The sequence below is a fragment of the Protopterus annectens genome, chromosome 12.part0 (assembly GCF_019279795.1).
Source record: "Protopterus annectens isolate FY-2018-M chromosome 12.part0, PAN1.0, whole genome shotgun sequence".
Taxonomy (NCBI): domain Eukaryota; kingdom Metazoa; phylum Chordata; order Ceratodontiformes; family Protopteridae; genus Protopterus; species Protopterus annectens.
In genome coordinates this window covers 412,597,885-412,614,710 of record NC_056746.1, presented here as the reverse complement: position 1 = coordinate 412,614,710, position 16,826 = coordinate 412,597,885, and the positions used below count along the sequence as shown (strand labels likewise).

The window sequence follows — 16,826 nt, the reverse complement described above, 5'->3', positions numbered from 1 at the left end:
ATTAGGTAGAAAGAGCTAATGACACTAGACTGGGAGGAGTGTCCCAGATCAGATCTACAGTAGGGGTGGGCAACTGCAAAGCCACCAAGTATAACACCAAGACACCAACAAGGAGGGCGGGTGGGGACACTAAAGTTATTAGCCTACAAAGCACTACAGAAAGCCACAAAATGAAAGTTTTTAAACAGATAAAGATTTGTAAACATACAGAATGCTTTTAACTGCAAACAAATCAGTTACCTATGCAGATTACAATAAAAGTGCTATATATAAATTGCTAGAAACAATAAGTAATAAAAAAAAACAGGATACTTATATATCTCAGCTAAGAGTTGGAGTCAGCACCTCTCATCCACTCTGCTCAGTGTGTATAGACAGAAACTCTCTGAAAGTTAGGGCTTAAATACCAGAAGAACTTTTTTTTTTTTTTTTTTTTTTTTACAAAAACACAAAAGAACCATCCCCCACTAGCCTGCAGCCAATTAATACCATCTAGCCAAGGTAAAGAAAGGCTTCAGCTAATTCAAGATGGCCTGTTCATGTGCTTTGAACAATCACTGTATAAACAACAAGCACAGAGCCAACAATTCAGATTCATCATAAATGATGTTATCTATCTGAGATGCTATGTGACTATAGAATGCCATACTCCTCTTTGATGCCTAGAAGGTCAGAAGGCTGTGGGTTCTAAACTCCCACTAAGTGTATGAATTAAAGTTCTAATATTGACAAAGTAGTGCAGGGTAAGGTGGTACTGCACTCCTGTAGTTTTGTAATGTCAATGATTTGTTAAACATAACTCCACCTGACTGAACTGGTGGTAGCTGATGTGGATGCAAAAGACCCCACAGCTCTTAGCAGAAACAGAAAGGGAATTTACTGGTTGAAATCTCTCTAGTCAATATAAAGACCACCTAGGGTCTCTCATTAAAATAAGTCTAATGACTAGTTGGAATAATGGAGTCAGCAAAAATAAAATGAGATAAAAACGCACATCCTTATACAGTATTTCACAGAGGATTTATCTACAAACTATCTGGGTCATCATGTATTTATTTACCATCATTACTTTTGGACCTCACATGAACTCTTTCATTTGCATAAGCAGCACCAACTTTATTCAAATGCAGAAAACTTTAAAACTTAAAGACAGTATCTTGTGATAAGTATAATTTCACCAACCACACAATATCTATGAAATGAATGTTATTTTATTCACAGATACTTTTCTAGGTGTATGCAAAATGCATTTGTTCATTTATTTACTTCTGTCCTTAATTATCTTTGTTAGATGGGTAAGTAAACTAGTCTAAGGACCATTTTCAATCATGGCCTAGACCAAAGGCTGACGGACAGTATACTGACACACATTAACTTACAAAAAATTGACAAACCTTAACATAGTTTACAGTTTACAATATCTTCTCAGAATATTCTAGAAAAACATATAAAGTACATGCACTAGTGGGCAAACTACCAACAGGAAAAATAAAAAGCCTGTATTACCTATGCAGCATAATCGGCAATGTACATTAAACATGATATGTGTACAAAAAATAGTAAGTCTGTACAGCTGATGTAGATTGTCTAGTTTGTGAAACTCTTAGAGTATGTAATAAGATGAAAAAGCATAATTATGCAAATATATATATCAGAACTGTAGCTGGCTCATTTAACACCCAGTACTATTCAGATATGGCTGGCCATTTGACTCGCTACAACTTATACCACATACCAACACACATGTACTACAGGCCAGACCTTAGAAGCAGTATAAAAATTAATTACTCTCCCAGTGGTCGGAAATGAGAGTACAAAAATAATTACTGGTACTGCGCCACCATTCAGTCGACATCTCCTGATCATGGCTACTAACACCATGCTCCTGGGGTAGCTGCCCCTTTTGCCCTACCCTAACTATACTACTGATGTATAGTTAGGTTGATGCTATGCATACTATGTTTATATACTTTTATTTGCCCCATGGATGGTATTCAGAAACAACTAACACACTGTGTTAAGTGAAATAGCACATAGGAAGGGTTGATTCAAGTGCACACAAAGTGTGAGTATGATTCTAGGAAAAATAATGCAGTATGCATCACATGCAAATGACCACATAATGGCACGAGAATGAGTGTCAGTATCTTAATGAGAGCTACTGTGTATGTAAATGGGGGCACAATTCAAAAATATACAAAAACAGCTCAACAAGCAGTGATTATTAGCTTTTCTCTACATCACCGTTTCTTGGTGAACAGAATAATAACCTGCACAATGATGCAAGCAGCATCTACTTTAGCCTCTCAGAATTTATTAGTGGCCACTCTGGAAACCAGTGACTCTGATACTGCATGCTGCAACCCTCCATGCCACAGAAGGATACATCAGTGGCTGACATACCATCAACTGCATAACCAGAACATAACTGGCTGCTGTTGTGTGGACAGAGACATCAAATGAAAATTGGCTGAATGCTGCTATCCTCACCTGTCATAAAGGGAATGCATGCCATGCCCATCTCAGTGGACAATGAATGTTTGTGTACCATTAAACACTGTTGCTATGGAGGCTGTCCAATGTCCAACTAGTGACACGCTAAGAGTTTTGCAGGCATTGTCCTCCCAAATCCTGTTTCACTTCATAGATGCAATGTTGATGTATGTGGAAGAAGGAGATGTGGTTCCCACAGACACCAGAGGGGAGAACCACCAAATTATGGTCATTATATGAGATAGCCCTTTTCCCTGATGGTGTATGGGGCATTGACTGTACATACATTGCCATCAAGATCCAGTCTGGGCTATTTGACATGTGGTATACCAACAAAAAGACTTGCCAAATGGTGTGCAGTGCACTTATTATTATATGCAATGTGTCTGTGCACATTCTGTTAGTTCCCTTGATTCCCATATCTGGCATATAGTTGACCTGCACCAGCACTGCATGCAGGTAGACTTTCTACAGAGTCATCTTGTTGGTAGGTACACACATTATCAACAGCATAGCCCATGACGATACAGTGGCAAGATGATACAGAGCAGATTGCTCATAATCATGTTTGCCATTGTGTGTTACAGGTAATGTCACATAATACCTTGAATCCATGGCAGATGTTATCTGCCTTTTTCACCCAGACAGAGATGGAGGGGGTATACAACACTACACGGGCTAATTATAGAATGGCATTCAATGCTTGTTAGACTGCTTAATTCTTGCTTTTGCTGCCTGAGGACATCTAGTGGTACAATGAAGTACACTCACAAGCTGTGCAGCATATTTGTTTGTGCTGTATGCAATGCTACATAAAAAAAAATTACAGCAAGGGGAGACTATAGCGCAGTCTAACATTGGTGTCACAGCAGTGGAGGAAGAGCCAGGTGAGAAATCATTGGAACACATGGTTGTGGCAGGCTCCCTTGGGAAGCTGAGATAGGCAAAATATGTTGTGGCACTGGCAAGGATGCAGCATCTGGTTTATAACTATGTGTCATGTTAGGACAAACTCAAAACAAAAAAGACGCAGGCATTTACATAACTCAGGCTATGCAGTACAGTGGACAGACTACCCCCCCCCCCTTAGCATCAGATATGACTTAGAAACATGAGCCAGAGTGTGGGAAGGCTACAGTCATCATCACTTCTCAGAATGGGGTACAGTGGCATGGGGCAACAACACAATCACATGTGAAGGGATCATAGGTGGTTTCTCCAGTAAGCCTGCACATGACAAGGATGCTGTGGGGTGTGAGTGAGAGAGGCAATGTCATCAGGTAGTGGTGTAGAGCTTCCAGTAGTGGAGTGCTGGCCAGATGCACTAGCTGTTCTTGCAGAAGCAAGTGTGGAAGCATGTGCTTCAGGGGAAGCCATAGTGTGTGGGCACCATTTATGGGATTGTGGTTGTGTTTGCTCCTGTGTTGTTGCTGCAACTGGTTGGCTGTCTGTTTACAAAGGGGTATGTGTCATTCAGAGCCATCTACTGGTCACAGAGCTGCTGTGGAACTCTTGGACCCTGACTGTGATTTGTTGGGTGAGCCCACAGTGGAGCTGAATAAATGTTGTGCACATCAAAGGAACCTTCTGTAGTCAAGGGTGGAGGTAGTAATGAAAGCAGAAGAGTGTTGTCCACATTCATATGAGTGTCCATGACCAAAAGTGGAGGCAATGGTTGAGCCAGAAAAGTGTAGTCCATGTCCATGTGAGTTGTCATGGCCAGGGGTGGATGCAACAGTGAGGCAGCCATGTATGCAAAGTGTCTTTGTTCACTTGTAGTGTGCAATTTACCCACCTCATCTATGACTGACATGTGCAGTAAGTTGCAGGAACCCAAAAGTGCTGCTAAGTGGATGATTACTGAGTATACAGAGAGGCCATAGTAATAGTTTCTTTACCTTGTACTGGTGGGCTTGCAGTCTGAAACCCTGATGTAGTGATGTAGTTATAAAGAGAAACTTAATCCTCAATACAATGCACATTTATGCTGATACAGTTACCTAATAAATAAAATGTATACACACCTGAGACATCTCCAACAAAGATTTTCAGAGACTGGCCTATTTCTGCTCATATGTCCATTACTCCTCCATGACCTGTTGAGAAGCCAGATCTCCATGCAGTAAGGCAAGGAATTCTATCTATATTAATGGTGGTTCAGCTGGTTGACCACCTCCCATTGCCCTATGTTTCTGTGCCCCATGGGGAGCACACTCCTTGACAGCATTTATCATGTTGGCGACCCAACATCTGACCTGTTCATAGTTTCTACCTTGGCCACTGACAGTATTTATGTCATTCACCTCATCCTGTCTGGGCATGGTCATGGTATGACTGGACAGATTAATCATGGCCAATCAATTGCTGACTGTAGAGATAGAGGGACTGCAGCAAAATCTTATGCTCTGTATTGGAGAACTTGCATTTCCATTGCTTGCATTTTGTAAGTATCATATTGCATAAGAAAATAACTTCTGTGATGGTAAGCACATCAATGCATTTCATGCTCTGACCATCATACAATCTACTATCCTATGTGCCCCAATACATATATATATATATATCTGTGGTATGTAGCACACAGATCTACATACCATAAACACTGTTCATATATGCATAGCACATTGTGCCCCCTAAAATAAAAAGGTGGTAAAGCATACATGACAAGTTAAGCCTACAGCTGATTATGCTGACCTTTCATATGGACTGCCTCTGACAGCATAGGGCTGTATGTATAGATGGCTACACAGATAGATACAATGCTTTCAGAAACAGACATAATACATGTAAGGTCAGATTACCTTCATTGACAGTTCTGGTACCTCCTTTATTTATTTATTTCATTATTATTTTATTTGCCATTTGTTAACCAGGTTAGTCCAACTGAGCCATTGGCCCATTTTCAGTGGAGACCCAAGAAGAAAAGCTCCAGAAATACATTTAAGATTAAAGTACATTAAATATATAAGAACTTAACATTGTGCAAAAGAGGGGAAAAAAAAAAGAAAAAAAAATGTAAAAATGAGATATAATAATAATTAGCATATTATAATATACAGTATAGTATACAGTAAAGGTACAGATAAAACCAGGTATGTGCTAAAATACAGGTTAACAGGAGTTTAACAGGGGAAAGCTGTGTTTCAGCAGCAGGGTGTCACGGAGGTGCACATAACTACTATGTCTTTGTGTCCTACAGGTGTGATGCAGCCAGTGGAATACACAACAATCTGTAATGCAGGTACCGTCAAGCAGTCAAATTATATAACCTTCCACAGTACAATTTCCCCCAGAGTTGCTGCTCACCTGTGCTTCCTAATGCTGGTGTATAATTGCATTTGTACCATGTTTAGTGTTGAAAAGGCAACATGACATGATAACAACATATATGCTGTGGAATTTCACTACCGAAGTGCTTGTGCACTTGCAACCATTTGGCCCTAAGTAACCCCTTTCTGCTTGACACATATTACATTACTTTATTTGAATGCAGTTGTAACTTAACAAGCATTAACAATCATTTCAGTAATCATCTTGACTATACAGTTTTGCATGAACAGTTTAGGTGGCGGGAACAAGTAAGTAAAACTTTTGAAATTAAAGCTCAGGTCATAAAGAAGTGTAGCTACTCTAAAGAATGTTTCTGCAGCCTGTGAGATTGCTACAATGTAATCTTCCTTAACATAATGAGGCTTATGATGGCCACAGGCATTTATAATGTGTAAACTAGAGGCTTTGAGAACAGCAGCTATACTAACTGGGCACCACCTGATGAATCTTACTGAACAGCTGTTTCTGCATGCTGCACTTGTGAACCAAGCCCAAGCTAAATGGCTATATTGGTCATGTGCACTTGAATGAGCATCTGCATAGCACACTGAGCATGGGTGTGTGTGTATTTGTGTGTGTGTGTGTGTGTGTGTGTGTGTGTTTGTGTGTGTGTGTGTGTGTGTGTGTGTGTGTGTGTGTGTGTGTGTGTGGGGTCTACAACTTTGACAGGGACATGCTGAAACATGTTACTTTTGTAGCCAGTGGAGGCACTAAAGAGAGCAACTTGGACTGTATGCATCCAGTACACATATTTCATGCCATGTTTGGCATCTTAACACCACCCTGCTACACCAGTTTTTTGTGAAATACACAATGGTCACACTGTAAAAGGTTATGTTAAGATGCCCCATGTTATGCTTCACATTCTGCAATATTCAGTATAATGTGAGAGGACTGCCATAGTTTTCTAGAATGAGACTTGCTGAATGCCCAAGGCTTCCAAGGGCCCTGATTGTGGCTGGGCTGTCTGGTGGTGCAACAAGGAAAGCAAAATGTTCCTTTATTTGCTGCACAGAGGTCACTGGGAACATCTGACTGGGGACTCATATGAGGGTCCGCAGTATGACGTGGATGCCTGGCACAGTCTTGCCAGAGAGGTGCCTGATGCTGCTGCAATATGCTGCTCTTGTAAGCAGTGCACTTACTACTACATTGACCTGAGGAGGTGCCATCCAGACCTTCTTAGCTGGTGAGAAGGAGAGGACTAAGTAATTATCTGCATATTCTGCACAAAGTTGGTTGTCTGCTTAATAAATGCACGTGTTTTAGGCATGTAAATTATTTTTTCTAGCTCAGAAGGTTATACAGGAGACTAGTCTTTTGCATTGGAGGAGAATTGAAAGACCTTCTAGGTGCAAGGGTACATATTATTTCATTTCTTTACTGTATTTACAATTGTCTAAGACTGTATTAGTGTATTAGCTCTCTTCCAGCATCATGCACATGTCTGACCATGTATAGGTAAAGCCATCTATGTTAAGGTATACAGGGTTCATAGGTTCATAGTAGGTTATCAATCACCAGGGCCTTTTAAAAGCCTAGCTACGCAAGCCTGCCCAATTGTATCCCTTTGTATCATAGGCATGTATTAAGAGGGAGATGCTAGAAAGTTTCTAAAGACTGGGGAGGGTATGTTACTTTGGGCATAACTACTGTCTGCCTTTGTCTATCAAAGAGATGGGGGCCAGACCCTGTATGAATTTCCAATTTCCTGTCCATTGGTCAAAATTATACTTGGGGATAATTTATTGGTAGTCACATGGGACTGAACACTAGACCATCCAAAGTACAACCCATAGCCTAACCAAAGTTGCCATTCCAAGTTAAAATGACCACCCCATTTTTGTCTCTCTATTGCACTATTGAGACAAATGTCTAAAAGTGCAGATTTCTTGCATTGGCTGAAAATCAAGACCAAGTTATGTGCTTGAAGACAGCTATGCTCACTACTATGTCCCCAATGCGACACTGACATATAGAGGCCTTAATGAGATTTGAACTCTTCACCCCTGGTCTACTAAGCTAGTACTCTATAACCTAAGCTACAGGGTCATTTATATCTATTGTACATTTGATGATATTCTGAATAGGAGCAATAGCATTATACAGGTTGCTGCATGCCTACTAGACTTTGACAACAGAAGAAGAAGTAGTGCATGGCAGAGGCACACAGGCTCACCATGTTACAACTGCAGTCAGTAAGCACATCAGTATTCTTTCACACATTACACAGCTGTATCTGCATACATCAGGACTTCTACCTCTGACCCCCATTTCAGATAGCACATCTATAGCTTACATTCCAGCAGTTAGTCAGATTGCAGAAATATATAACTAGACTGATGTAGTAGTGTGTAGCAATTCATTAACCATGTTTCATATATAATGTATGCATATGGGACGTAAATGCTTTTCTCTCTCTGTCTCTTCCTCTCTACTACTTTCCCCTTGTCACTAGCCTTTCTTTAATAATTATTTTGTTTGATAATTTATTTCCCTCTATTTCTGTTTTCATTTTGTACAGAAGCTGCCATAGCAGTGCCAGCTTTGTGGCCAAGGTCTGCAGTTCCCCAACAGGTTCAGCCATCCTCTGCATGTACCCCACTTATATCGCAGTCCACCTCCACAATAGTTGCAGTGGGAGGCAGCCAGGAGGCCACCTCTCCTGCCTCTGATGCTGCTTCATCAGCTAGGAGCACTGCAGCACCCTCCAGTGGCACTGCCAAAGATCACAGATATTTCACATGCAGGGAGATGGTGGTGGGGGTGGTGGGAGATCTGATAAAACAATGTCTGGAAGCCTGCACTGACCACAGCTCAACCTGCCAATAATACCTCTGGCAGGGCCCAAGGCAAAGGTGCTCATGCTGCTGTCTGGCCTCCCATTAGGTATCTCATGGACAGTGTGATATATAAGGGCATATCCACCCTAACCCCACTTCCAGTGTTCCTCTCCTTTGTGTGCTAATGGCCTCCCCTGTTTGCTGTGCAGTGTCTTCCCTTTGTTTGTGTCTCTCAGTCCACTGTCTCCCCAACACTCAGGGAGGCTACGCCTACTCTGTCAGTCTTTGTCTAGTTTTATATGTTTGTGTTTCTTATTCTGCTACTGACCCTCATCTTCTTACTATACCCTTATTTTCTCTTACATCCTTCCTCAGCTTCTCTTTTTCAAAAATAAATGTACTTGTTCCACACAAAAAAAAAAAAAAAAACTCCCTCCCTCTCCCCCACTCCCACTCTTACCTTACCTGTTTTCCTTTCATATTCTCCTGTGGTTGCACTATTTTATACATCCATTTCCACCCCTTTATATAATCAAAAAACAGATTTGGCCATTGTGATGCTCCTTTTAAAGTTCTGGGCTTCTTTTCCTAAGTTGCGCATATTAATACATGTTGCATTCTCTATGCTCAAGTAGTTTCTACATCACATTCCTAGCTACATCTTAGACTTCTTCTCATCACCACATGTCCTGGAAATAGCATGAATGGGTTTCAATAATTAGAACTAGACGAAGCTGCAAATTTCTACCTAGTTAATTGATAATGAACCTTGGGCTGCATCACACTATGAGCTGCACCTGTAGTAGGCACTCTGCACTAGGCATGAAACCCCTGGTTGGGGTCTATACTGAATAATCAATCTGCCCTACATCACGCTTTTAGTATAGTGGAATGAAAACCATCAAAATGAATGTTACCTTCAAAAACAATAATTCATTGTTTTATCCCCACATATGAGGCCCTGCATCCTGCATTTATCATGGTTTTATATATGCTGTCTTCAAGATCAAGTAACAGTGGGGGAAAATATCAATTTCTTCATCCCAGTCTCACCCAATGTTGCCAAAACATGGAACACAAAGATGGCCTTGTGGCACAGAGAGATGCATTTCTTAGTGTGTCCCAGATGGCCCATGTTCAATTAGCAGCATGGGCATTGTAGGGGGCCACAGAAAGAGAATGTGACTAGCTGGCCAATGTCATCTGGGAGGGAGGGAAGCAGCCTAAAGGCTTGCTGTGATATGTAGTGTATGGGTCCTCCCACCGCCATGCTGCATGAATGGTGAGGTGCTCAGTCAAGATGTTGGTCATGTGCAGAAGAGGACATTGATCTCCTGTGGGCAGCAATCATAAAGCTGCCAAGGTTGCCTTGAAGGAAAGAGAGTATCAGTGCACAATTCCCAGCATGCAGCATGATACTTCACCAGCACCTTCATTTCCTCACTGATCCTAGACTACAGTCTGGAACTTGGAATACTGAACTGCAGGGGAGGAAAAATATATATGGATAGTGATATATTTTAGATGAAAGAGGAAATGTGGTGACAAATTTGATTTTTCAAGTAAGTATATGACTTTATCAATGTTTATTGCATAAGACATGTTTATACATACATACACAGGGACACACCCACATACATGTGCACATGTGCACACACACAGAGATAAGAGAAAACACTCCCAAAAAGAGAGAAAAAATTGAAGGGCTCTGTAATGAAATGGACCAACACATAAACTGGATTGCACTGACACAGCTTCATGTTTGCACTACAGTACTGTAGTATGTATACTGGCACAGTATGTCTTCTAAAAATACTGCTGACTGAAGTAAAGGGAACTTCTGCTATTTTTTCACCAAGAGAAACATAACATGTTTAAACATGAATCTAAATTATTTTTATCAGAATTGTTATTCATTATGTAAACAAAAGTTTATGTTTTATTCTAGCTCTCCAAGAAATATGGCAATGTCTTCACATTAACATTTGGCACAACAAAATCTATGGTGGTTCTTGGTTATGAGGCAGCACATGATGTCCTAGTAAACCATGCAGATGAGTTTGCAGAAAGACCCATGCTAAAAAGTTTCCAGAAAGTGACAAATGGAAAGGGTAAGGGCTTCATTTTCCTTCATATCGTTGACATCACATACAGTTACATTTTGGTCTTAATAGATGTTACTGTTGTCATATTGTATAATAACTAAGGAATGTAAGTAGTATACAAACTTTAGGCAATTTATACTAAAATACTTACAGACAGTAACTACCTTTATAGTTTACTACATGCAGTACTAGTCAGGTTAAGTTTCTGGAACTACATAAACAACATTAGAAACCAAATCAACTAAAGCATATGTCTCTAATTCATTTATGTTTTCTTCACTAATAGTGGATCATTGCATTAATATAGATAAAAGGATCCAGTAAATGTTTTGTAAGACATTTTCCTAAAGTTAAGCTGTTGTGCTGATGAATTTTCTATTAACACAATGTGGAATTACAGGGCAGTATCCACCAGTTCCAGTCCTGGACTCCACCTCCCTAAAACACACACACACACACACACGCACGCACACACACACACACACACACACACACACACACACACACACACATATATATATATATATATATATATATATATATATATATATATATATAATCTTACCATTTCCAAAAAATATATAGCATTTTTAGTTGAACATTTCATATTAACCAACAACCTATCTAGTAAGTGCCCTTAATTTAAGAAGGGGTTATAGATAAACTTTCATTAAGACCTGGCCAAGAGTTTGCATTTAACTTAATTGCCATACCATGGCTCTCCTGTCTACAATGAGCTTTAAGGTGGCTTTCCTACATATGACTGTGAGTGCTCTGTTACTTCAGAATTTTATAGATGTGCTACTGCACAACAAAATGTAAAGACATTATTAGGCTTCTGATGTTGCTAACAGAAATAGCATACATTCTTGCAAATAATCTTTTTCTATTTTTAGAGAATGTTTTAGCAGAATGTGTCATACCGAAAGAAGACAAAACCTGTGCTTGCAAATGTAGATGAGGCACTGAAAATGTTTGTTTCATGGGGGGGGGGGCCCTCCCAGAAATGTGCATATAACACATTTTTAAACCATTGGAATAATTGCACACCTAATATCTATAGCTAGAGTGTTCCATAATTTACCAGCTCTAAAAATGGAAACATTAAAATTTTAATCTAGAATTAACAGTATGTAAATGAATGAATAAGTTATTATTCCTAGTGTTTAGACTATAGTTAATAAAACCAACTCCCAGCAATGCAGAAACACTTCATCCTTAGAACACTTATATACCAAAATTAAATCAGCCTTCAACAGACTATAAGCCACTGAATAAATTGATATTTCTAAGTCACTTAACATATGACAAAGATTCACATCCAGCTATATGGTTAATAAATGCTCTTTGAATATGCTTAAGCTTAGCCAGCAGTGAAATGCCCGACATATAAAAAGAGCCACAATACTCTATCACGGGGTGTATCCTGGAAGAAAATAACTTTACTATTACATCTGTTACCCTAGATAAAGGTCCTAAAATATTCTTCATCAGTCCATACCATTTCCTAGCAACACAATTCACATGAGAATCAAAATAAAGAGATGAATCAACAATTATACCCACAACCTTGACCTGTTTAATCAAGAGACACATAAAGGTATCTAAAGCAAATGGTTAACTATTATTACTAGCATCAAAATGTACAACTGAACATGTATTATGATTAAATTTCATTCCTTTATGTTGTACCTATGCAGTTTTGCAAACACTGCTGGTTTACTGTATTTGCTATTATATCTCAAACCTTTAATTCACTGGCAAATTTACATAGACAAATTTGTTCAGATGTTGGACAATCACTCATAAGCAGCCCAAACAATAAAGGTCCAAAAACTGATCACTGTGGAACACTACATTTGATAGACAGATATTTTGAAAATGTATTCTTAATCTTAACTGTACTTTTCCTACCAAGTGACCAATTTATACCCCATCTCTTAAGAAAACATTTATATTTATCCTACTTAGCATATTAATAAAGACAGAATGTGGAACCGTATCAAAGGCCTTAGCCAGATCCCAACAAACCACATCTGTAGCTATGCCTTTATCCAGCCTGTTTACTAAACGTTCATAAACATTTACCAGATTAGATAGTATTGATCATTCACATAGAAATCCATGGTGCTCTGTATTACTAGAGAAACTAGACAACTGCTAAAATGATAAACTCAGTCCCCTTTCAAAGCAGTTCCCTGAGTTATATGTTAAACCAGTTGGTCTGCAATTATCATTAGTACAATCAGGGTGTTTTTTACATATGAAAACAAGAATGGCCCACTTCCAAGTTTTTTGGAAAAAACTTTCAGTTAAACTTTTCTAACATAAATAAACCATACAAGGGTACAAACAATCACTTATACCTCTCAGAAAGTAACAATTCAACCATCTGGTCCAGCTGCTGATTTTTTAACACAATCTAAAGATAATTTTATATATTCTTCCATTAAAGGAGAACAACTACCTACTACATTTAATAGACAATCAAAATCAATACCATTTACAGAAAATCGACCCCTCAAAAATTGACAGACAAATTAACCAAAGTATTGAGGTCAATTATATACCCAGAAACATATCTTAATACCAAAATTGAGGTGTGATCCAAACTATAGTCTTGTAAATGCTTAAACAAGCCCCTTTTGTTGTCCAGTACACTGATAGTCAGCTTTAATCCAAAGGCAGTCCTATCTTCACTAACTAATCTTATAAAATATTTTCATAATTGTTAAACTTGTTCAGCACATTTGGATGAGCCCTGAAAAACCTAAACAACTTTTTCTGTTTCCTTATAATCCAAGGTTAAAATTGTAGAATATCCAAATGTATAAGTGCTTTCATCTCCTTTTTAAATAAATTGAAGAGACTTCATCAGATACAATTAGTTACTTTCATCACCTGAATTTAAAAGAAGGAATTCAAATTACATCACATCCTAGAGCAGTCAACACACCTTCATTTAAAGCCATAGTATACTTAAAATTGTCATTACTTCCACAACACCGTGAAAGTTGTTAAAACCATTAAAAATACTTTTTAAATACTTCAGAAATTTTAAAATCACCACCTATCTATAATTATATTAATAACATTTAAATAAATTTAAATAAATAAATCCATGTGGTAATAAATATAAATAAATACCTAAAATATTGGAGAACATATATAAGTATAAACAAATACTCATTCAAACAGTGTATATATGAATAAGTTTGTTACACTAAGAAAGTTACAAAGTGTATTTTAACGTCTATTCAGGGCTTTAATTTTCAAGAGACTACTAATAGACAAATTGTCATTAAGCCCTGGCCAATACATGGCGTTCAGTTTGATCTGCCATCCTAGTTCCATTTTGTCAAGCTGGTAAGACCATGCTCCACCTCTTGCACTAATCATTACAGTGTCTAATGTAATGAATTTAAAAGCATGGTCTGGGTAAGCCATAATATGTTTTGCTAAGGCGTTCCCTTCCCATATATCACGTATGTTTCTGAGATGTTCCCCTATTCTGTTTTTAAATTTGTGCTCAGTCTTGCCCACGTAAAATCATGGGCACAAATTACAAACAGCACAATATACAACCCTCTCAGTTGTACATGAAAATCTACCTCTCAGCCAAATTAAGCTCCATTTATTGTGACATTGTTATTAATTTCCATAAAGTTCAGGCAGAACTTGCATCTCCCACATTTATGCATGTGTCCTTGAAGATACTCTTCCTGTTGTCTTTCAAACATATTTTTAAGACACTGTCCTTTCTTATATATGCAAATAGGAGTGTTCCCCAAAATGTCTCATGTTTCTTTGTCACTCCTAATAATTTCCCAATTTTTTATTAAAATGTTTTTGATATACTGTGCTTCATTATTGAAAGTAATCAAAAAACTATTTTCATAAATCTTTTCATTCACTGGTGTCGTGGCCATGGTTATGTTAGTGTTGGCTTCATTCCTATTGTCATCTCCACTATTAATTATTTGATTTATGTTACTTATCTGGTATTCAACATTTTGGCTCCTGTCTTCTAAAATGGGAGTAAAGTGCCCAGATTGTCTTTTGTCATTAACTTCTTGCATAATCTTATCAATTAGACTAATAGGATAACCTCTTCTAAGGAACATACATTTCAGCAAGTTGCATTCCTCTACATAGTCATCCCAAAGGGTCGTCATCCATGGACAAATTTCCCTTTCAGTACAGCTCGCTTTTGTTTAAAGGGATGACAACTGCTGAAATGTAAAAACCTATTAGAGTAGGTTTCTTTTCGAAATATTCTAGCTAGAAATCTATTCTCAGTTTCATCTTTTAGTAAGTGAACATCTAAGTATGCTATATGGGTATCACTGACAGTATGTGTAAACCTCAAGAAACTGGTTGTTCCATTGACAAATGCAAGAAAGTTATCCAAGACATCTCTGGGCCCTTCCCATAATATAAACAAGTCAGCCAGGTAACACATATATGTTTTACAATATTGAAAATAGTTGGAAGCTTTAATGTGTTGTTTCTCCCATATCAACATGACAATATTTGCATATAGGACCCCACAGGCGGAGCCCATTGCTACTCCTTCCTTTTGACGGAAATATTGTCTTTCAAAGAAAATAAAATCATTCCTTAAAATAATGTCTAACATCTGTTCAAATAGGTTAATTTTGTCCTGTCTTAACCCTTTTAAGTGTAAAAATTTGCAAAACCATTGTAATCCAATGTCATGTGGTATTATACTATACAAATTAACCACATCTATAGTCACTAACAGATAGTCCTTTTTGTATCCAGTACTATTGATTTTTCTTAAAAAATCCCAAGAATCTATACATACACTAGTCTCATTCCATACATGTTTACTTAACTCATTCTCAAGATATTTTTCTAGGGGGTATATTATAGAGCCCCTTGCGTCAACAATTGGTCTCATTGGTGGGTGATGCACGTCCTTATGGATTTTGGGAACTCCAAAGATACTGGGAGTAATAGGGTATTCTATAGAAAGATAGTGTAATTCTGTGATGGATATTAGGCCATCAATAAACATGTCCTGAATGAAGCTCTTGTTTCTCTTGTAGGCCCCGTTCATTTCATTCAAGGAACTCATAGTGTATGTATCTGAATTTAAGATTTCAAACATTTTATTGTTGTAATCCACTGTATTCATAATAACAGTACCCCTGCCCTTATCTGGTTTCATGATCCTAGTACTTTTGTTATGGAGAAGAAATTTAAGTTCAAAATTTTCATTCATACTTAAATTAGCTTGTGTAGTAGATGTTCTAGCATCTCTGTTAATGTTTTTATTTAAGTCACGTAAATCAAGTTCACAAATTCTCTCATAAACAGTTAGGGTGGGTGTAATAGTGGATTAAACATGCTTGAAATCTTAAAGGGATCTTTCACAGACTCTACCTTATTAAACATGACATTTAGGTTAAGTTTCCTAGTGTACTGTTTCAAGTTCATCAATGTATGGACTAAATTAAATGACTGACGAGGAACAAAAGTAAAACCTTTTGAGAAAACGTCACACATTGTCTTGTTCAACTCTATTTCTGAAAAATTATAGACCTTGAAGTCCTTCTCTGAATTACTACATAGTTTTAGAGGTGGGAGAAGGTATCGACCTTCCTGGTCTATGTCAACAGTTAATTTCTCTGTTTCCCTCTCCAATCATTCCTGTTCACACCTCTGTTGTAACCTCTTCTTCTCCCCGTTTGGTAATTTTGTGGCTGGCCCCTGTGTTGGTATTGTTGGTTCTGTTGTTGGCTCAAAATCCGCTCCGAATATCTCAGAGCTGGATATTCGTCCTCATCTAAAAAATCATCTTCAGATGGAGCCAAACTGTTGGTTTCATCATTAGGGTAACTGTTACCATTAGCTTGGACATTCCTATCCTTATTAAACTGCCACTCCTGAGATGTGGGGGCGAGGGTATGCTGTATTATTAGCATAATCTTTCTCGTCCCTCACCAATTTTTTAAATTTTCTTGTTTTAATAAGTGACATTTGTTCATCTATTGTACGAATATCCAGCGCTGAGACATTCAGACTACGAATAGTGTGTAGGCAGGAGGGCAAGTCCCCGTGTACCCACCACCCCCCCACTTAAATATAC

The 16,826-nt window shown here is 38.2% G+C and overlaps 1 protein-coding gene across 1 annotated transcript in view; it reads left to right on the top strand.

Annotated features, from left to right (window-relative positions):
• Positions 1-16,826, top strand: part of LOC122817331 (cytochrome P450 2K4-like) — a 380,734-nt gene that overhangs the window by 45,199 nt on the left and 318,709 nt on the right. Inside the window, exon 2 of the mRNA XM_044090547.1 lies at positions 10,555-10,717. Within this exon, the coding sequence (XP_043946482.1) occupies positions 10,555-10,717 (163 nt within the window). The remainder of the gene's footprint in view (positions 1-10,554; positions 10,718-16,826) is intronic.